A 22,622-nucleotide genomic window follows, 5' to 3' on the forward strand; every position below is an offset into this window, starting at 1 on the left:
ATTTAATCCCAGTCACTTTTCTGACTTATAGTTCAATCCTAGTTGTCATTAATCTTTGACTCGTGGTTTAATCCTGGTCATTTCTTTATTCTTCTGACTTTCGATTTAATCTTAGTCAGTTTTTGACTCACAGTTCAGTCCCAGTTGTCATTAGTCTTTGACTCGTTGTTTAATCCTGATCACTTCTTTATTCTTCTAACTTACGTTTTAGTCTCAGTCACTTTTTATTTTTCTGACTTGCAGTTCAGTCCTAGTCATCATTAATCTCTGGCTCATGGTTTAATCTCGATCATTTCTTTATTTTTCTAACTTGCGATTTAATCCCAGTCACTTTTCTGACTTACGGTTCAGTCCCAGTTGTCATTAATCTCTAACTCATGGTTTAATCCCAGTCATTTCTTTATTCTTTTGACTTGCGGTTTAATCCCAATCACTTTTCTAACTTGCGGTTTAGTCCCAGTTGCCATTAATCTCTAACTTGTGGTTTAATCTTGGTCATTTTTATAATCTCTGACTTGCGGTTTAATCTCAATCATTTTTATTTTTTTGACTTGCAGTCCAGTCCCAGTCGTTAATCTCTGACTCGTGATTTAATCTTAGTCATTTTTATAATATCTGACTTGCGATTTAATCCCAGTTGATTTTATTTTTCTAACTGTGGTTCAATCCCAGTCATTTTTATTTTTCTTGACTTGTGGTTTAATCCCAGTCATTTTTATTTTTTCTAACTTGCAATTCAATCTCACTCATCATGAATCTCTGACTTACAATTTAATCCCAATTGTTTTTTTTTTCTTGACTTGTGGTTCAAATCCAGTTGTCATTTTTTTCTTCTTACTCACATTTTAACCCCAATCATTCTATCTCTATCATTATTTTTTACTTTGCGTTATCATCTCAATCATTCTTTTTCACTTAATCTATAGTTAATCTCCTAAAAAAAAAAAAAAAGAAACCAAAAGTTAGGAAAGTCATCTAGTTAGCTTCGAACAAAATCGTTGTCTTTGTCTTTGCCTTATTACTGATTCTCAGTAACATGCAAAGAGGGGCAGCTGTAGACATCGAATTTTGTCCAGGTCTACCATTTTCAATTTTTTGTATAATAATAATAATAATAATAATAATAATAATAATAATAATAATAATAATAATAGTAGTAGTAGTAATAATATTGGTTTAATAAAAATTTAAAAAAAAGTTATTACAAAACTTATTAAAAAAAAAAGAAAGTTGGGACAAGGACAAGCAGGTCTACCATTTTCAATTTTTTGTATAATAATAATAATAATAATAATAATAATAATAATAATAATAATAATAATATTGGTTTAATTAAAATTTAAAAAAAAAGTTATTACAAAACTTATTAAAAGAAAAAAGAAAGTTGGGACAAGGACAAACATGGTGCCGTGCATGGCACCAACCTGTTCCCACGCCCTGTCACTACCATCCCCAATCCCATTAGAGCCTCTGCACCTTACCTGCCCCAATTGCTCAGAACCACCAACCTTACCATGCCATCGCACCCATACCTCGCCAGATGTATGCTTTACCGACCACCACCATTCCCAACCCTATAAAGCACCCAACCTTTCCCTTTTAAGCCTCTCTCAAACACATCTCCATTCCCAAAAAACACAAAACTCCCACACCCAAAAGTTTAGAATCATTCTCAAAACCCCAAACACTCCCCTATCCCCACCTATCAAAAAACAAAAAAAAAAAAACCCAAAACAGATCCACAGAAACAAAAAAAAAAAACAAAACAAAATGCAATTCTCCCTATAGGAAGGAGCCTCAGTGCCAAAGCCAACTACACCAAAGAAAAAAAAAGGATCATTAGTTAATCTCCAAGAAAAAAAAGACTTTAAACCTCGATCTACATAGATCGGGGCTATTTCTCATGAAAAGGATAATGGATCTAAGCTCAGTAGGTCGAAAAGAGCATTTCGATGAATTTTAAAATTTTTTTGCCACTGGCGATCACCAACGATCACCGACGACAACCATCGATGGTGACTCAGACAACTGTTAGTGTGGCACCGGATCTTGCCTGGAGCCAGAGAGAATTTTAGAGGCTGGGGAACTTTTTTTTTAGGCTGAAAGGTTTGAAATGGAGTAAAAAAAATTTTGGCTTTATATAGAAAACTAAAGCCCAAAACGATGTTGTTTAGACCAAAGAGATCCGCGCGTGGACCTGAACCAAACCCGAGATCCGCGTGACCCAACCCTATAACCCATCCTTCAACCAGCTTTGGACAGGCTCAACTGAACTACCCTTGAACCGGCCCAACCGAACCGCTTGTCAAATTGCCTCTATTTTCAGCCCAACCGAACTAGCTGTAGACATCGAATCTTGTCCAGGTCTACCATTTTCAATTTTTTGTATAATAATAATAATAATAATAATAATAATAATAATAATAATAATAATAATAATAATAATAATAATAATATTAGTTTAATTAAAATTAAAAAAAAGTTAAACTTATTAAAAAAAAAAAAAGTTGGGACAAGGACAAGCATGGTGCCGTGCATGGCACCAACCTATTCCCACGCCCTGTCACTACCATCCCCAATCCCATTAGAGCCTCTGCACCTTACTTGCCCCAATTGCTCAGAACCACCAACCTTACCCTACCATCGCACCCATACCTCGCCAGATGTATGCTTTACCGACCACCACCATTCCCAACCCTATAAAGCACCCAACCTTTCCCTTTTAAGCCTCTTTTAAACACATCTCCATTCCCAAAAAACACAAAACTCCCACACCCAAAAGTTTAGAATCATTCTTAGAAACCCAAACACTCCCCTATCCCTACCTATAAAAAAACAAAAAAAAAACCCAAAACAGATGCACAGAAACAAAAAAAAAAAACAAAACAAAACACAATTCTCCTTGTAGGGAGGAGCCTCAGTGCCAAAGCCACCTACACCAAAGAAAAAAAAAGGATCATTAGTTAATCTCCAAGAAAAAAAAAGACTTCAAACCCCGATCTACAAAGATCGGGGCTATTTCTCATGAAAAGGATAATGGATCTGAGCTCAGTAGGTCGAAAAGAGCATTTCGATGAATTTTAAATTTTTTTGTCATTGGCGATCACCGGCGACAACCACCGACGATGACTCAGACGACTGTTACTGTGGCACCGGATCTTGCCCGGAGCCAGAGAGAATTTTAGAGGCTGGGGAACCTTTTTTTTAGGCTGAAAGGTTTGAAATGGAGTAAAAAAAATTTTGGCTTTATATAGAAAACTAAAGCCCAAAACAACATTGTTTAGACCAAAAAGATCCACGTGTGGACCCGAACCAGACCCGAGATCCGCGTGACCTGACCCTAAAACCCATCCTTCAACCAACTTTGGACAGGCTCAACTGAACTGCCCTTAAACCGGCCCAACCGAACCGCTTGTCAAACTGCCTCTATTTTCGGCCCAACCGAACTAGTATTGATTGGATCTTGATCGGTCTGGTTCAAGTAAAAAAATTTTTTGTTATTTTTATTGTTATATATTATTTATTTATATCATTTTTAACATTATTATTATTGTTATTCATGCTTGTTTTAAAACTTTTAGAGTTTATTAAAATAAATATTTTTTTATAGTAATTAACAATAATAATGATTAAATGACAATAACTATAACAATAATTCAAATGATTTTAAAACTTTTAAGTTCTTTTTAATACTTTTTAATAATCCAATTATTAAATAAAAATATAAAATATGTATAAAATAATAATAATAAAAATAAAACTTTTCTTAGTCTAGATGTTGGAAGGAATACAATCATGCTTTAAATAATGATAATTTTACCTAGATGTTGAAGAATTTTTATAAAAAAAATATTTTTTTAATATAAACTCTTTATAACAAAAATGTTAATTTTTGAAATTCATAAAAATTGAACTTGCTTCGAAAGTTCGCCTAGATGTTGGAGATTTTTAGAGATGTTCGCGTTTTCTTTAACTTAAAATCATTTTGAAACTTTAAGGATACATGTGAAAATCTCATATGAAATGATTTGTTCCCAAATGCTGCTTAGATGATAGGGTATTTAGAAATTTTTATTTCATTAAATTTTTTCATACGAATTCTTAATTCGCATTAATAATGAAATTAATGAATAAAATGTATAATAGTAAATTGGACTCTTAAGTATAAACAGTTGCACCTAAGCTCTGCCTAGATATTGGAGAATCAGGGTGGTCTCATTATACTTAAGAGCCCAACTTTAAAATTGCATTTCATCTTACATAACATTCATTGGCATACATACTTTAGCATGTTATCATAGGCAATTATTTGCATTCTTCTATCTTTAATTTTTATTTATTACTTGATGATAAAATGTTTTATATTAAAAAGGGACAATGTATTTTTTTCAAAATTTGTGATATTATAAACTAAAACGAAAATAACATTTCAAAGAAAATAATTCTTGGTACTCTACCTAAATGTTGGAGAGTCACCAAAAATTATCATCTATAAAGAGTGTTATTTTATTTTAAAGACTGTTGTGTTAAATCTTAAGCGAAAAAGAGTTATTTTAAATTATGCCTAGATATTGAAGAATTTTAAGATAATTCTTTAACTTGAAGATTTCTCAAAATTCCTAAATAAAAGATTTTAGCAAAATTTTATTTTTTGTAAAATGAAGGGATATTATTAAATTTTAAGTTAAAACTATTTCATCTAACAGCGCATGATTAATTAGTACCAATTTATGGGCATGCGTAACCGACTCTCAAACTTAACTTGATTTTTCGCGGATCGAAATTTATCTTTTTGATAAACTTTAAACCAACTTTATAACTTTATTAAAAAAAAAAACTTTTGGGTGACCAATCACACCTTAACAAAGATTGGTGGCAACTCCCTATTTTTTTTTATTTTAAAGTTCTTTACGTCTGACGGTCCCAAAACCGTTACGATATTTGGTTCATTATATTTTAATGTACCCATATGGTCTTGATACTTTTTAACATTTTAATGTTCATATGTATAGGATACTTTAATTTTCAAAATTACTATAAAAATTGTAAAAACAAAATTTATTCACTTTCAATGTCCTATCACACGAGTTCATATAACATTGCGTATAAATAACATATCATTGAATTAATTATTAAATCACCATAATAAAACAAGCATGGAAAACCATCATGACATGCTTGTAGAAATAACTATGTACTACTCATCCATACAATCTGCTACAAGGAACTAATAAAGAACCAGCAAACCAAATTGAACACAAAAAACCATATTTCTTAAACAATACATGAATTTTGCCAACAATCTCTTGGCCAAGATATAAGAAGAGAGGATTTGTCAGACATGCAAGCTTGAGTTCAAGTCCTAATATATAAAAAAAAATGCATGAAATTTGTCTTAAATGAATGGCTAAACATGGCTTTATTTTACAATATCAAACAAGCAAGCAAATGCAATGCAACGTAGAGTAAATTAATTATTCACTGCCAAGTAAAACTGAAAAAGCAGAGATCCAAGCAGTTAATGGCGCCATAAAACATGAAGCTCAATGGATGATAAGCACAATCAAGTATTAACCACCTATCATTGAAGTAAAGAATCAATAAGAATTTAAACAAGAAACTTGATTAAGAAATCATAAATACATAGACAAAGGTGAATTCAAGATTTTTGTCAGGGTGTGTGTTTGCTTATAATATATAAAACACCATCAACAGATTTATTAATTTTATCTATCAAAATGGTGTTCAGAAGAATTTGGATGTTCATGAAAAATTTTCCTTTAGATTTTTTTTTATTTTCTAATTTTTAGATGTTTGGAAAAAATTTTAAGGGTATCAACACAAAATTTTCCTTTATTATTATTATTTTTTTTGTTTTTCAATGGACACCCCACAATACCATGTAAATCCGCCACTGTACATGGAAAAAAGCAATATTTACCTGCTTAGCTAACAAGTTTCTCCTGAATTTTTCACTTCCTCTTGTACCGTTATCCTTGTTTTTCCCACAGTCATATATAGAGGCATTCCATCTGGCAGGCCAACCCATGATATATCATTGCAGGTGGATTGATTATCAACTATTTCTTCTATTGTAGTGAAACCTTCTGTTGTATTATTCTGAACTTGTTGGGGTTCCTTCACAACAAAAGACAATTCTCATTAAGTTATGCTAGAATTAATTAATTAATTAATTATGCATATGACGTGTGTATATAAAAGAGTCATCCATTTCATAATAATTTGTAGTTCTATACTAACATAACTTTTGTTTCCATCATCGTTACATCACGAGTATCAATATGATCAAAAACAACAAATTAATTAATTAAGCATAATAGTTAGAAAAAAAGTCAGTTAGGTACCTCTGTTATGGCAGGCACAGGATGTTTTGAATCCATGCTGACACCTGTGGTCAACTGGGGAGATTTGGTTAAGTGAAAACTATACAAAATAGGGAATCGGAAATGATAACCCATTGGAGAAAAACTCTTTAGGCCTGATAGCTCAGAAAGATTCAATTCTTGTAATTTAGGCAGCACTATTCCCTTTTGATCATCTTCAATGTTTAGTTCACCTTGATACCCAAAGACTTGCTCTAGTTTAGAAGCCCTTTCAATGTCCATATGCTGGAGGTTTGAAAGCGAACGAGTGACACTGATAGGAAACAAGCTTTTCAAATTGCTGCACCCAAAAATCGATATGCTTTGAAGACTAGGGAAGGATGGAGGTTGGAGATGACTATGTGATGATGATGCAATTGAAGTTTGGTCCGTTTCAATGATTTCTTCCAACTCCCCACAGCACTTTATATGCAAAAATTGCAATTGCAGCAAATTTCGAGCAAGCATAGAAGAGAAGAGAGATTTCAGCCTATTACAATTTGACACCATTAAGTCTTTAAGATGACAAAGGCTTGCAACTTGGATGGGACCCTGCAATTGATGTATACCTTCTAGATTTAAAATCTCTATTCTTGAGAACAAATATCCACTCTGAATTTGAAATATTTTCTCCCAATTAATAGTATCACACACGCTATCTTGTCTCAACTCAGAGAATCGTAATTCCTGTATAAATATAAAAATATCATAATTTCGTTAAAATTTGTATAAATTACAATGGTTAAAGAATTTATGACTTCTAAAATACAAAATCTAATATAAATATGTATTATAAGATACAAAATCATCAGATTAGATGTGCTGATATGTACGTTTACCTAGATGATCTCTCTTATGATACATAAAATAATGTTATATTATTATATTATTGATCAAATAACTCTATTTAATAAATTATTTAAATTTAATATTTTTTGTTAATTATTTAAATTCAAATCAAAATCTATAAAAGATTAAAAATTTTGCATAAATTTTAAATTCAAATATATTAGAACATAATTTATCTTTTCTTTTTAAATTTAATTACAGTTTCAAATATACATATTCTTAATAGATTTTTATCTATTATCAAATAATTCTATATAATAAATGATCTAAATTTAATATTTTTGAATAACTAATTTAAATTCAAACCAAACTCTATCAAACATTGAAAATTTTACATAAATGTTGAATTTAATATATTAAACCATAATTTATCTTTTATTTTTAAATTTAATCATAGTTCCAAATATATATATGCTTAATACATTTTTATCTGTTGTCAAATAATTCTATTTAATAAATTATCTAAATTTAATATTTTTGGATAACTATTCAAGTTCAAATCAAACTCCATTGAAAATTTTACATAAAATTTGAATTTAAATATATTAAATCATAATTTATTTTTTCTTTTTAAATTTAATCATAGTTTCAAATATATACGCTTAATAAATTTTTTTCAAATAAAATCAAAATCTAAAAATAAAAATAAAAAGCTTATAAAATAAGAGCGTTGCCCCTTAACCAAAGTTATTTTATTTATTATTATTAGAAATAGAAATTGAAGAATACAAGCTTTTTCTTTTTACTTGACCGTTACGATTTATTAGTTTCGATAGGAATGATCAAAAGTTAAAAAGATGAGTAAACCACATCATATTATGAACAAGAAAGTCCGTTTTTGCCTTCATTTTTCATTTTTCTTTTATTTTATTTTTTTAATTGCAAAAATAAGTAAGTGATGGTGTTGGATTATTTTTTTAATTTATATATATATTTTTTGTTTTAATGATGTTAATTATTTTATCAGATTTCATTAATGGAAAGAAAATAGGTATACATTTGGATTGGTTTCAACTGGGTAACAATTATAGGGTTCACTACTTTTTTCCATATGTTATTCCTCTTTTTTTATTTTTTATTTCCACCATTTGTTAGTTTCTTCAAACTTTTCATTTGGTCTTACTTCTACTATATAATGCATACATTTAGATTTGATTTATTCAAAAAAAATATCTGATTTATATATTTTATATATATATATATAGTTAAGTTGAATATTTGCTATGCATAATTTTAAGAGATTTCAACTCTATATTTAGTTTTTTTGGTAGATTTATCTTTGGTTTATGCTCCAATAAAAAGCAACTATAAATGTTAAAATATGTCAAAAATTAGAACTAATAAAAAGCAAATGGTTATAACCAAATTAATAATTATGCTTTATTGTTCAATCAAATATATATAAGAAATTATTATTATTTGACATTTTTTTTTGTTCAACTTTATAAGATTTAATAGTTTATGAATATTCTACTAGTATAAAAATTGTTTTTTACAACTTAATAAAATGATATATTTTTTATATCCATATCAACATTATCATAAAAATAATTATTAATCTTGACTATTTAAAGACTAAATCTTGCTTCTTCTTCTTTTTTTTATCAAACAGCAGCAAAATTTTTTTATTTTTAGCAAATAAATTGAATAAAAATAACTTTTTGATGAAAAGGAAAGGTTTGCATAATTTTTTGAAAATTTGTAAAAGATTAGACTTTAAACAACATTTTGTGTAAACTGTCATTTAATCGTACCTTAGCATTTAAGAATGTATAATTATATATAGTTGATCAAATAAAATTTATATATTTTTTAGTAAAGAAATATAAAATATTAAAGTTGATTAAAAATAAATTTAAATTATGAAAATAATAAAAAAACTTGTGCATGGCAAACTAATATATATGTAAAACAAATACCATTGTCATTTCCAAGGTTTAATTCTAAAGTACAAATTAAATATGTTTAATTGATTTTCAAATTCTATTTATTGTATAAGCAAGTGAAATGTCATTTAAATGTTCTCAATGAGTGTCATGTCATCAAAGTTTGCCTATATGTATGCCACCAATTTGAATTTTCCATCAAAATTGGGTTTCATTAAACAAAAATGTAGGATGGCTAAATTGTACACAATAACTAAGGGCTTAAGCGAAAAATTGATTATAATATAGTTAGAAAGCTTATTTTATTATTTTTCTATTACTAAACGGAACATTTTAAAAAAAAATACAAGTTTAACTAAGTCTTGAATGAGTTGAACATAAAATATTGTTAAATATGAGAGTTGAACTTAAGTCTTGAATGATTTATTCTAATTTTTATAATGTAAAACTTATATAAAAACCCCTTTTTGAAAAGAGAATCAAAACATGATTATTTTATGAGCATAGACAAGATATGGACCAAAGGCAACATTTTGAACCACAATAGAAGGAAAAGAGTGTAAAAATACCTTTGGTTGAAGCTGTTTGTGGATTGCTTGTTGAATAATGAAATTTTCCAATTGAGGACAGACCACAAGGATTAACTCTTCCAAGAATGGTGAAACGATGGGATAGTTTGCTGAGCAGAAGCTACTCAAATTTATCAAGTTTTCAAGTTCTAGATGTTGGAGGTGAGGGAGCGCAATGGCATGATCAACTCCATTCTTTTCTTTTGCCACATTGAAGACATGTTTTAACTGAGGACAATTAGTTATTGAAACTAACGTCAACTGTGGAACAACTTGAGCCAATGGAATATGAAAAACATATTCTAGTCTTGGACAGTAACTTATTCCAAGAGAAGTCAATTTGGGCAAGAGCGGAGGATGGACAAGCCCACCATGTGATTCTATATTATCATCACTTTCCAACTCAGTGGCAACGTGTTCCAGTTCATCGCAGCATTCTATCTCGAGTTGTTCTAGCATCACCAAGCTTTGTGCAAGAGATGGTGAGAAGAGATATTTCAATCTATTGCAGCGACTAATTTCTGCAACCTTGAGGCTTTGAAGGCAAACATAATGGCTCGGCCCTTTCCATATCCACTTCAATTCTGGTAATGATTCCAGCTCCAAACTTGTTAAATTTGACAGCAGTGGAACAGTTGAGACATGGCCTTGATCTGTTGTATCAATCAAGCATTCCAACTCCTCGCCATGATTAAGTGCAAGAAAAGTTAATTCATTTAGTCCCTCTGGATCTACGTTTGGAATGAGATTTTTGGGATATATGATTTCATCCGCTGTAAGATTTTTGGCATTGCATAACAATTCCTTGAAACCATATAATGAAACATCCTGATATAGAGGAAATAGCAGCAAAATTAGAAACATATAATGAGATTTCTTTTATCCCTTGCTTTTCACTAAAGGTTCATTACTGTAGAAATTTAAACAATCCAAATTAAACTGAGTATAAATAGTACATAAGAAGCACAAAAGTGATACAAGTACAACAAGATAAGAATATGATTATACAATAATTTTTAAATATAAAGACAAGGAATAAAAAATATTTTTTTATCCATAAATTTTTTATATGAATATAAATTGGACACAATTATAAATTAATGATGTGTGTAAAAGTAAAATAAAATAAAATCGCAAACAAGAATAAAATTATATGGGAAAAAAATAAAAATAAAAATAATTTTATTAATTTAATTTTTAATACTAATAGATTATAAAATATTAAACTTTTAAAATAATTTTACTTTTCCTTTTCTTTCTTTTCTTTTCATTTCTTTTTTCCTTATTTTTCTTATTTTTCTTCCTAAATTTTTTCTTTTTTTCTTTTTCTCCTTTTCGTTTCTTCTTTTCTTTTTTTTTTAAAAAATTTTTTCCCTTTCCCAAATCGCACCATTTAGGTGCTTTATAAATTCAAGAATAGTAATTATTGAATAATACATTATTATATAAATAATTAAAAAATACAAAGATTTTATAAGGTGTGTTAATAAAGAAAAAAAACAATATAGTGTTAGTTTTCTCAATCTGCAAGCTATGTAATAAATATACATTTAATTAAATTTTTTTCTTTTAAAATCCAACAGAAGCTAATTATATATAACACTATATAATACACTTACATGTAGATGTGAATGCACTAAAATTTGTCGCTTACGTTATGAGGTAAATAATTCAATTAATTATTACCAAAATAAACAAAATTGAAATAAAACGACAGTCTAAAAGAAGTACCTTTAAATAAGCCTGCAACGTCTTAATTCCTCGGTCAGTCAATTGAAGACAATTGCTAACTTCGATCTCCTTTAAAGATAACGACATGACAGAATTTTCTGAACAAAAACTATTCAACTTCTCTAAATTTTTAAGTCTTAAAATTTGTAATCTCTGTAGCACAATGTCTTGTGGTGGACGTCCATCCTTGTCCTTTGTCACGTCGAAGACATGCTCTAGTTGAGAACAATCAGTTATCTGAATAGATTCCAAATATGGAAGTCCTTGAGCCAAAGTGATTGGAAACACATATTTTAATCTTTCGCAATTAATTATCTTGAGAGTTCTCAACTTAGGCCAACAGAGAGGACAACCATCTTTGTTTGAAACTATCTCATCCTCATTTTCTGCTTCTCCAAAGATTATATGTTCCATTGAGTCGCAATGGCTTATTTTGAGTTCTTCCAAATGCACCAAACTTTGAGCAAGGGGAGTTGGAAAGAGATATACCAGCTTCGAACACTTCTCTATTCTCATAGTCTTCAGACTTTGGAGTTTAACAAGATGGGTGGGCCCTTTCCATATCCACTTCAATTCTGGTAATGCGTATAGCTTCAAATAAGTTAAATCAGAGAGTGGGCGTACCTGACATGAATTCATTGATTGAAAATGTATATAAATATATTGACAAGACATACATACAAAGGTAATAATAATAATTATTGAATAATATATTATTAAATAAAGAATAAAAAAAAGAGAAAAAATACAATGACTTTATAAAGTGTGTTAATAAAGAGGAAAAAAAGATACATGACGGTAGTTTTCTCAACCTGTAAGCTATGTAATAAATAAACATTTAAATTAATTACTAATATAATTTAATTAAACTTTCTTTCTTTCAAACTTAAACAAAAGTTAATTATATGAAGAATACATAAAATTTAATATTTTCTTACTATTTATTAAAAGAGAAATAGAAAAAGAAAAGGTACCTCAAGCTCAACCATTTCTTGAGAAAAATTAAAGATTTGCTCTAATCCTTCACATAATTGTACGGAGAGTTGTTGCAGATGCAACAAACTATGAGCAAGGGGAGTTGGAAAGAGATATGCCAGCTTCAAACACTTCTGTATGCTCATAGTCTTAAGACTTTGGAGTTTAACAAGATGGGTGGGTCCTTTCCATATCCACTTCAGTTCTGGCAATGACACTAGCTCCAAAGAAGTTAAATTGGAGAGTGGCTGTACCTGACAATTCATTGATTGAAAATGTAAATAAATATCTGGACAAGACGTACATACAAAGGTAATAATAATAGTTATTGAATAATATATTATTAAATAAAGAATAAAAAAAAAAGAAAAAATACAATGATTTTATAATGTGTGTTAATAACGAAAAAAAAAGATGTATAATGTAAGTTTTCTCAACCTGCAAGTCATGCAATAAATATACATTTAGATTAGTTACTAATATAATTTAATTAAACTTTCTTTCTTTTAAACTTAAACAGAAGTTAATTATATGATCAAATATATAAAATTTAGTAATTTCTCATTATTTTGTAAAGGAGAAATGGAAAGAGAAAAAATACCTGAAACTCACTCATTTCTTGGAAAAAATCAAAGACTTGCTCTAATCTATCGCACTCAGATATTTCGAGTTGTTGTAGATGCAACAAACTTTGAGCAAGGTAAGGAGGGAAGGTGGATTTCAATTCACCGCACTTCCAAATGTTTACAACCTTTAGACTTTGGAGGCTTGCATGATATTGATGGGCTGATTGTAATTTCCATATACTCTCCAATTCTGGTAAAGAATCTAGACTCAAACTTGTTAAATTTGAAAATAGCGGCGTCTGACTAATTTCTCCCTTTTCAAGAAGTCCATCCATTTCAAATACTACTTTCAACTGCTTACAATAAAAAATGGTTACATCGTTTAACTTTTGTAAGAAGCTAATCGGAGGTGGACCATGGCACAACTCTTTCAAACAAGTCATTGCCATCATTCTTAATTTCTCCAAATTAGAGAATGCAGTGGTTGGTCCTTTCTCTCCTGCTGTATCCATCAAGCATTCCATATCATCCCAATCTCCAAGATGAAGAGAAGTTAATCCATTTAGGCCCTTTGGATCTACATTTGGGACAATATTTTTGTGTCCCTTGACATTCTCCAGATTCAACTTTTCCACATTGCAAAACAATTCCTTGAATGCACTTAATGAATATGAGAAACTTCCGATGTTCAAGGTTCTCAATTTTAGCCCCTGCATAAATTGAAGATTTTCATTTGCAGCTATAATGTAGCTTTGTAGTTTAGGGAACACAAAGTTTTCTGGAAAACATTGAGCAGTAGAAACTCTCAGTGACAGTGCAGTTAAACGAGACAATGAATTCAGCTCCAATAAGTTAACATTGTTTTCACATGTCACGTGTAGCTCTTGGAGTGATGTCAACCTGTTTGTTACACAAATACAAAAACTGTTATCAAACACTTCATGTGAATCATAAAAATAGAAGTAAACATAAATTAATTTTAATTATCTCAGCAAATATAGCATGATTTCTCAGCCCCTTTTCTTATAAAAAAGGGTTTGAGCATTTTTTGACTATTTCGTAATTCATGTGACAATCATGTTGTATACTAGCATTTTTTAAAAATAAAAAGTACTACAGCTTTGAATGCTTCATAATAATGGGAGTGATCAAAAGCTTATAGTAGATATGTTTCCCATTGTCTAAAATCAAATTACTTAATAAACTAAATAAAAAAAATAATATAAAACTAAATACTTAATTTTGAGCAATATGATAAAAAAAATGATTGCATCTACTATTACCTTGATAGCAAGTTAGGGGGAAAATTGATCTGTTTGCTTCCAGAGTGAGAAAAATGAAGCGATTTTAGTTCATGCAATGCTACTAATTCCTTAGGTAGCTCATAAATATTAGTATCAGAAAATGCAAGAATCTCAAGATTTTCCATATTTCTCAATGATGAGATGCTCTCGAGCTCACAATCTTCAAAGCAAAGAGTCCGAAGATTTGCTATAAATTTAAGTACTTCTAGTGAGAAAATGACATTTCTCATATGTAAAACTTGAAGGGCTTTCATTCCTTTAACAAATGCAACCGGAACTTTCACTAAAGTCCATCCTGTAAAAATCAAAATTTTGAGTTTTGGAAATTCCAATTTTTCAGGAAAAATATTTATGTTGCAGTCCCAAAAGGAGATTGCTGTATGGCATCCAAAACTTTGACTTATTGGCCACTCCGTTAACCCCTCTTTTACCATGAAAATATTTTCCTCTCTCAATGTTATCCAATGAGCAAAGTCACGAACCACGTCATGCATGCTTACATAGATTTCATTATCATAAGCACCTTCACGAACATCATTATCATAAGCACCTTCACGAACATCAACTTTCAACAACAAACCAGACTTTTGGAGTTTTCTTAGTGCGGCACAAATTTCCGTTCGGAAGTACTGCATTGGACGAACATTAGAAAATAATCCATAACCAATTCCAAACATAATCAACCACCCAAGACCAATTTGAAAGTCTTCTGGAAAAAGGGAACACAACAAGAAACATAATCGAATGTTGTCTCCCTTCAAATGATCATAACTAAGCTTGAGGCGGTTGTACAAACCTTCACAAACATCTTCATTGTCTAAATGTCTTGAGTCCTTGAGTCGCTGATTTGCTGCTTTCCACTCATCTAGATCTGCACCGTTTAGAGCTTTTGCGATTACTACAATTGCAAGAGGCAAACCCTTACATTCACGAGCAACCTCCTTGGCTACATCATTTAATGTCGAAGAAACATCTTTTAGACCAGCATTATCTTTGAATAAATCCCATGCTTCATCTTCGGATAAAATTTGGAGTTGAAATTTCTCTCGACACTTCATTCGATCACAGACATCTGCACCACGTGTAGTCAGAAGAATTTTGCAACCCTTGTGTTCAACACCGAATGGAATACCTATATCCTGCAATTCAAAATCCCTCCAAACATCATCAATAATTATGAGAATCTTCTTCACGGCTTTCAATCTACCGTGTAACTCTTCTGCTCTTAAATCTTCCATACTTGTTTGAAATTTTAAACCCAGTAAGGCAGCAATTTTATCTTGAATATTGCTGATGTTTGGAGTTTGGGACATTGTAACCATCAGAACATTATCAAAGAGCTTTTGTGCTTTAGCGTGCTTCCCAACTTCTTTTGCCAAAGTTGTTTTGCCCACCCCTGGCATTCCATACAATCCAATCATGTTCACACCATCGGTATTTAGAACCTTGATGATCTCATTGAAAGTAAATTTTGAAGACTCATTAGGCATGAAATCTTTAGAGGGGAGGAATTCTATTCCTTGAAGAGGAGCACGGTAGCCCATCCGTGGAAAGTTAGAACTATCAAGAAGTTTATTGATAGAGATCGTCTTCTTTGCCATTTTCCTACTTAAGCAGCATCGCCAACCCCAACTAGGACACCAGTTGAAACACTTGTTACGTTCTATTTCAGCTTCCAAACTCTGGGTTTCTTCCAGTTCTTTCTCTGCTCTAATTAGCCAGTTCTGGACGTCCTTCTCAATTTCCTCAGTTTGCCTTACAGCCTCATCAACATCATTTTTTACCCGATCTTTTTTCAATTCAAGTTCTTTTCTCCGATTCTTGAATTCTTCAACAATTTTTCCAAATCGGAAAAAGTAACTAACATAAGGTGATGCATGTTCTGCTGCAAGGTTTCCCGCACAATTGGTAAAAACACCGGTAGCACATTCAGCTGCCATTCTTTGAGGATCTGAGGTTGAAAAACAACTTTAATGATTAGTAATCATATAAACAGCTAGATAGACAAAAGCAATTGTGAATGTTTAAAAAGTACCTTATTTACTTTGGGAACCAATTGTGAAGTAGAATAGAACAAATTGTTGATGGATCAACTTGGAAATTGAAATTTCTACAGATGGTAGAAATTATTCAGTGTTCATGCGTATATTAAGAATATATGTTACATGTGCTAGATCATTAGTCTATCTAATATTTTCTCAAATTTTAAATAAATCTATTTATTTCACTTTTTTCCTTATAAATGCAGTTTTTTGTTTAAATAAGGAGGGGAAATAAACAAGAAAACAACTTTTGAGCATATAAAAAATTATGGAAATAAAAATAGGATTAATATTTTATAAACTGATAGTGTATTATTTTTATACATTGTCAGTAAAGAATATAATGATACCTCATTAATAAATAAAATTTTAAATTTTAAGTCTTTAAAAATAAATATTAATAAAGATATGGGATGTGTCATTGATCTTTCTACAAATCCAAAAATGACAAAGCAGAATCTGATGAGACGAAGATAAGAGAATTAAAATCAAGTAAAAAGAATTAGAAAATAAAAAGAAGAAGGCAGTAACTGCAGAGGGAGGTGACAAAGAAGAGAAAAATTTTAATTTTAATTAATTAACCCAGTGTGCTTCTTCCCTTCTGAATGGATCGGTCAAGCTCTTCTTATCTTTCCAACTCGAAACATGCGACGATCAAAGACGGCTTTGCCAGTTGCCCGTGATAGTCAAAAGAAAACTGGATCAGATAGAACGTGCAAAAGTGTCTTTTGCCTCACCTTCGACAGTCCTTCGTTAGTCAATTTCGGGTCTACAACTACATATAGGCTATAAAGCAAGCACCTATGGCTGGATAGAACCCAATTTTTCAAAGGTCATTGTTGGCAGGGCAAGTAAGGACGCTAAGCCGGCTGTGTTTCGAATTGAATGGAATGAGCACCAGAGGGAACTCCCCAGTGGAAATGAATGCGAATTGCAAGACTTGGAATAGGCTCCGAAACGAAGCGGACAGATGAGAACGGAATCTTTTCAATTGAAAGAGAGTAGAGTTCAACCAACTTGTCTGTGTGCCTGTGCCCTCGTGCAGAGACAGAGAAAGAGTAGAAAAGAAAGTATGCAGTAAATGCAGAGAGAGGTGACAAAGAAGAGAAAAGTTTTAATTTTAATTAATTAATTTTAAATAAATTTATTAATATTTATTTTTAAGGATTTAAAATTTAAAATTTTATTCATTAATGAGATATTTTGTATTATTCACTGACAGTGTATAAAAATGATACACTATGTATATGAAATATTAATCCATAAAAATAATTATTTAAGCACACCTAGTTGGGATGGACCTTCTAAATTAAGTTTTGTGGACGTTTCTACATCACCAACTCCACAAATCATTAAGAAAGGAGAATTAAGGACCAACCTTAATAGAAATTAAAAGAAAAACGAACTAAAGATTAGCAGCAAAAAAATTATAAGAACATTAATTATTTTTTTCTTTTTTTTTTTTTGAGTTAAAAGCAAATCACAATAGATATAGCATGAAATAAAATAGAAAATAGAAATTAAAAAAAAAAGCAAAAAATTTATACATCAATACTATTTTTGTTAGTTTTATTGTAGGAAGACAAGCAGAAAAAAAATAAATATACCTAGGAAATATGAAATTTCAAGATCCAAGATGGAGCTTTTTATTTCGATCCACACAAAATGTTTTTTTTAGTTCAAAGAAAAATGAAGTAGAAACCAACTTTGTTTCAAATGAAAAAAGAGCTTCAAGTATCCACAAATATTAAGAAGTTCTACTTGAAATCTTTGTGACCTTTCGAAACGAAAAAAAAAAAGTTTCACGAAAGATTGTTTAATTTCTTTGGATTCTCTTTTATCATTATTATTACCATTTTCCTGGTTCAAAGCTTCAGTGGAAGATAATTAGACAACTGTGAAACTGCAATGCTTATAGTAATTTATCAAAATTAAAATCTTATAATAAAATTTTCTATTCTTTTATAAGGTAACAATTATTTGATAATTGATAGTTATAAATAAAATTTTCGCACAAATGCAGGATTCCCCATCTCAGCTCCCTATCCATTTATTCTTTTAGCTATTTTGTCTAATAGGGCAAAAGAACAAGTAAGAGAATGGAGAAATGGAGGTACCTCAAGCTCACCAATTTCTTTGGGAAAATCAAAGACTTGCTCTAATCCATTGCAGTAAGAAACAGAAACGATTGTTGATGGATCAACTTGAAAATTGAAATTTCTGCGGATGATAGAAATTCTTCAGTGTTCGTGGGCATATATATTAAGAATATATCATACATGTGTTAAAGGCATGGTATATATTAAGATGATTCTATCAAATATTTTAGCAATTTTTAAATAAATCTATTCATTCCATTTTTTCCTTAAAAACACAGTTTTTATTTAAAAAACAAAATTTACATGAAATTTTTTAAATGAAATTTCTGCAGATGTTAGAAATTATTCAGTGTTCATGCGTATATTAAGAATATATGTTACATGTGCTAGATCATTAATCCATCTAATATTTTCTCAATATTTAAACAAATCTATTTATTTCATTTTTTTTTCTTATAGATGCAGTTTTTTATTTAAATAAGGTAGGGAAACAAACAAGTAAACAACTTTTGAGCATATAAAAATTTATGGAAATAAAAATAGTTATTTAAGCATACCTAATTGGGGATGGACCTTCTAAATTAAGATCTGAGAATTTTTTACATCACCAACTTCAGAGATCATTAGGAAAGGAGAATTAAGGACCAACTAAAAGAAAAAGGAAATAAAGATTAGCAACAATAAAATTATAAAAACATTGATTTTTTTTTTTTTTGAAGTCAAGAGCAAATCAGAATAGATATAGCATGAAACAAAATAGAAAGCAAAGAAAGCAAAAAATTATACAGCAATACTATTTTTGTTACTTTTATTGTAGAGAGATAGACAAAACAAAAATAAAAGATAAATATACCTAGAAAATATGAATGTTCAGGATCCAAGATGGAGCTTTCTATTTCGATCCACGCAAATTTTTTTGTTTTCTGAGTTCAAAGAAAATTGAAGTAAAAACCAACTTTGTTTCAAATGAACAAAGAGCTTCGAGTATCCACAAATATTGAGAAGTTCTGCTGGAAATCTCTGTGACCTATTGAAACTACAAAGAAAAGTTTCACGATTGACTTGTTTAATTTCTTTGATTCTCTTTTATCATCATTATTACCATTTTCCTTGTTCAATTACTTAGCGGAAGACAGCTAAACAAGGGGCCAAGCATCATGTCCTTTTCTTGACAATTGGGAGCAATGCCTTTAATTCACGCCAGTTTTTTTTTGTGCTCATACGAATTTTTGAAGAATTATTGATGCGTGGGACATGGCATCATTAATGCAATTTTGAATTATTGTCCCTTTATTTTTGTCTTTTTTCGATTATTTTTCAACAATAACTTTCTCATCTACTTGTAAACACCGGATTTTGTCTAGGTCTATATTTTTTATTAATAATATTTTTTTAAAATAATAATAATAATAATATTTTTTTAATTATAATTAAAAATTTAATTAAATAAAAAATTTTAAAAAAAAAGACAAACAAAAAAATCCAAACAGAAGAAGAAACAAACTGGAAAGGGCTGGTACACGGCACCTGTTGGCCACCCACGCCCTGCCACTACCCCAGCCATCATACCACCCCCTCGTCCAGTCCCTTCACTCCATCAACACACACAACCATTGTTTCTAACCTTATACAATACTTGATCTCCTTCCTCTAAAACTCTCAGACACCCCTCACTCGACAACACCAGAAATACGCACATTCCACTCCTATCAAAAACCTCTCAGACATGAAAAAGAAAAAAACGTGAACAAACCCCCAAATACCCAAACAAATCTATGAAAATATAAAAATAAAAAATAAAAAAAAATAAAACACAATCCTCCTCGCAGGGAGGAACCCATTGTCGAGTCACCTGCACTAAGAAAGAAGGGTATCAGTTAGTTTTTGAAAAAAAAAAAGAGAAAGAAAAGAATACCGAAAACTTCAAAACTCGATCTACGTGAATCAAGGCCGTTTTCGACGAAATGAGCACCAGATCTGAGCTTAGGAGGTTGAACGGAACCTCTTGGTCAGTTTTGAAGTTTTCAACCACCAGCGACCACCACCGACGGTGAACCAGGCGGCGGTCAGCGCGACGTTCCGGCGATCGACGAGACGTTCCGACGGCCAATGCGGCATTCCGGCTACCCGACGGCTAGAGCCCGAAGCTCTTCCCCAGAGTCTCTCTCTTTTTTTTTTGAAACGGAAGGAAAATGAGCTGAACAAAAAAAAAATTTTTTATATAGAAAGTTATCACCCAAAACAACGTCGTTTAGGCCAAGAAGGATCCACGCGTTCACCTGAATCTGACCTAGGATCCGTGTAACCCGACCTGTTGACCCGTTGTTTTCACAGTTACTGACCGATCCAATTGAGCCGGATCAAACTGCTCTCTAGAGCGGTTCGAATCGTTCCTCAATCGGCTCAACTAAACTGTGCATCGAATCGATCCCTTTTCGGTCCAATTGAACCGTCGTTGACCGGTCCGGTTCAAGTAAAATTTTTTTTTTTTGAATTTTTGAATTTTTTTATATATTATTGTTTTTATTATTTTAAGTATTTTTTATATATATTTATGCATGATAAGTTTTAAATTTGTTAGGATAAGTTTTTTTAATTGTTTTAATAATAATAAAAATGAAAATAATAGATAATGATTAAAAATATATATATTAAAAATGCTTAAAAAGTAAAAACAATAATAGAATAATTATTATTATTTTCTCTGCCTAGATGTTGGAGGGAATAAAAAAAATATTTTCTTAAAAATAATTTCGCCTAAATGTTGGGGAATTATTATTATAAAAATACTAAACAAGTTAATAATTTTGATAATAAGTTTTCATAAAAAAAGATTTAAAAAAAAAAAAACTTTTTAAAATATAAAAAAATTTTATATTTCTTAAATTAATTTTCAAAAATTACTAAAATCGAACTTGCTCCGAAAATTCGCCTAGATGTTGGAGATTTTTAGAGATGTTCGTATTTTCTTAAAAACGAAACCTTAAACACTAATTCTTAATTTTCAAAATCTTAGATTCTAAAACCCCAAAAATCCAAAATCCAAAAATCCGAAACTCTTAAAAATCCAAAATCCCTCAAATTCAAACCCCTTAAAATCCAAAACCTCTCAAAATCCGAAATCCCAAACCTTTAAACTCTTAAATCCAAACCCCTAAAATTCAAATCCTTAAATCAAAACCCCAAACCTTAAATTTTAAAACCAAATAAAATCTTCAAACTCTAAAATCAAAACCCTAAACCTTTCATACCTTAAAACCAAACCCTAAAACCCTAAAAACTTAAATCAAACCCTTAAAATCCGAATCTTCAAAATCTTGAAACCCTAACCTTGAAAACCTCTACCCAAGCCCTTACTCAAAACATCATAAAAATCCTAAGGATACGTGTGAAAATTTCATTTGAAATAATTTATTCTCGAATGCTGCCTAGATGATGGGGTATTTAAGAAATTTTACTTCGTTAAGTCTTTTCACACGATTTCTTAATTCGCATTAATAATAAGATTAATAAATAAAAAGTATAACAGTAAGTTAGGATCTTAAATATAAATAGTTGCACCTAAGCTCTGCCTAGATGTTGGAGAGTCAGGGTGGCCTCATTATACTTAAGAATCTAACTTTTAAATTGCATCTCATCCTACATAACATTCATTGGCATACATATGTTAGCATGTTATTATCAGTAATTATTTACACTATTCTGTCTTTAATTTTTATTTACTACTTGGTGATAAAATTTTTATAATAAAAAAAGAATAATACTTTTAAAAAATTTTGTGATATTACAAAATAAAATAAAAATAACATTCCAAAAGAAATAATTCTTGGTACTCTGCCTAGATGTTGGAGAGTCACCAACAATTTTCTATAAAAAGTTATTTCATTTTAAGGATTGTTGTGTTAAATCTTAAGCGAAAAGAGTTATTTTAGATTCTGCCTAGATGTTGGAGAATTTTAAGATAATTCTTTAACTTAAAGATTTTCTTAATATTTCTAAATAAAAATTTTAGCACAAATGTTTTTTAAAACGAAGGGAATTAGTATTAAATTTCAAGTCAAAACCATTTTTATCCAACACCAAAAATAGCGCATAATTAAATGGTACTAATTTATGGGCGTTGTGGGGGTGCTAATCCTTCCCTATACGTAACCGACTTCCGAACTCAACCTGATTTTCATAGACCAAAATTTATCTTTTTGATAAACTTTAAACTCG

At 30.3% G+C, this 22,622-nt stretch overlaps 1 protein-coding gene across 8 annotated transcripts; it reads right to left on the reverse strand.

The window, feature by feature from the left end:
* Window positions 1-5,228: 5,228 nt before the first annotated feature.
* Window positions 5,229-19,472, reverse strand: LOC111289083 (uncharacterized). 8 transcript variants are annotated; one of them, XM_089759629.1, is made up of 12 exons: window positions 19,258-19,472; window positions 18,962-19,052; window positions 18,423-18,525; window positions 16,299-16,373; window positions 14,243-16,214; window positions 12,995-13,859; window positions 12,393-12,647; window positions 11,419-12,042; window positions 9,688-10,515; window positions 6,366-7,070; window positions 5,942-6,138; window positions 5,229-5,578 (listed from the first exon to the last, which is right to left on the reverse strand). In XM_089759629.1, the coding sequence occupies exons 5-11, from the start codon at window positions 16,201-16,203 to the stop codon at window positions 5,950-5,952; spliced, it is 5,427 nt and encodes a 1,808-aa protein (XP_089615755.1). In that variant the 5' UTR covers window positions 16,204-16,214; window positions 16,299-16,373; window positions 18,423-18,525; window positions 18,962-19,052; window positions 19,258-19,472; the 3' UTR covers window positions 5,229-5,578; window positions 5,942-5,949. The 8 variants fall into 8 exon arrangements, with proteins under 8 accessions (XP_089615755.1, XP_089615754.1, XP_089615756.1 ...); XM_089759628.1 differs by lacking the exon at window positions 16,299-16,373; XM_089759630.1 differs by lacking the exon at window positions 5,229-5,578 and having other exon boundaries at window positions 5,825-6,138; window positions 18,434-18,525.
* Between the last annotated feature and the right edge of the window lie 3,150 nt (window positions 19,473-22,622).

The sequence above is a fragment of the Durio zibethinus genome, chromosome 4, assembly GCF_047325235.1.
Source record: "Durio zibethinus cultivar Kanyao isolate XHJ-2024 chromosome 4, ASM4732523v1, whole genome shotgun sequence".
NCBI classification, from domain to species: Eukaryota; Viridiplantae; Streptophyta; class Magnoliopsida; order Malvales; family Malvaceae; genus Durio; species Durio zibethinus.

What these genes read in the sequence shown, in the direction of transcription:
- LOC111289083 (XM_089759628.1), bottom strand. Translation starts at nt 16,203, where the DNA reads ATGGCAGCTGAATGTGCTACCGGTGTTTTTACCAATTGTGCGGGAAAC. An exon ending in ACAAACAGCTTCAACCAAAG is followed by an intron (nt 7,071 to 9,687) that starts GTATTTTTACAC and finishes ATATTTATACAG; the next exon opens with GAATTACGATTCTCTGAGTT. An exon ending in CTGTGCCTGCCATAACAGAG is followed by an intron (nt 6,139 to 6,365) that starts GTACCTAACTGA and finishes TTTGTTGTGAAG; the next exon opens with GAACCCCAACAAGTTCAGAA.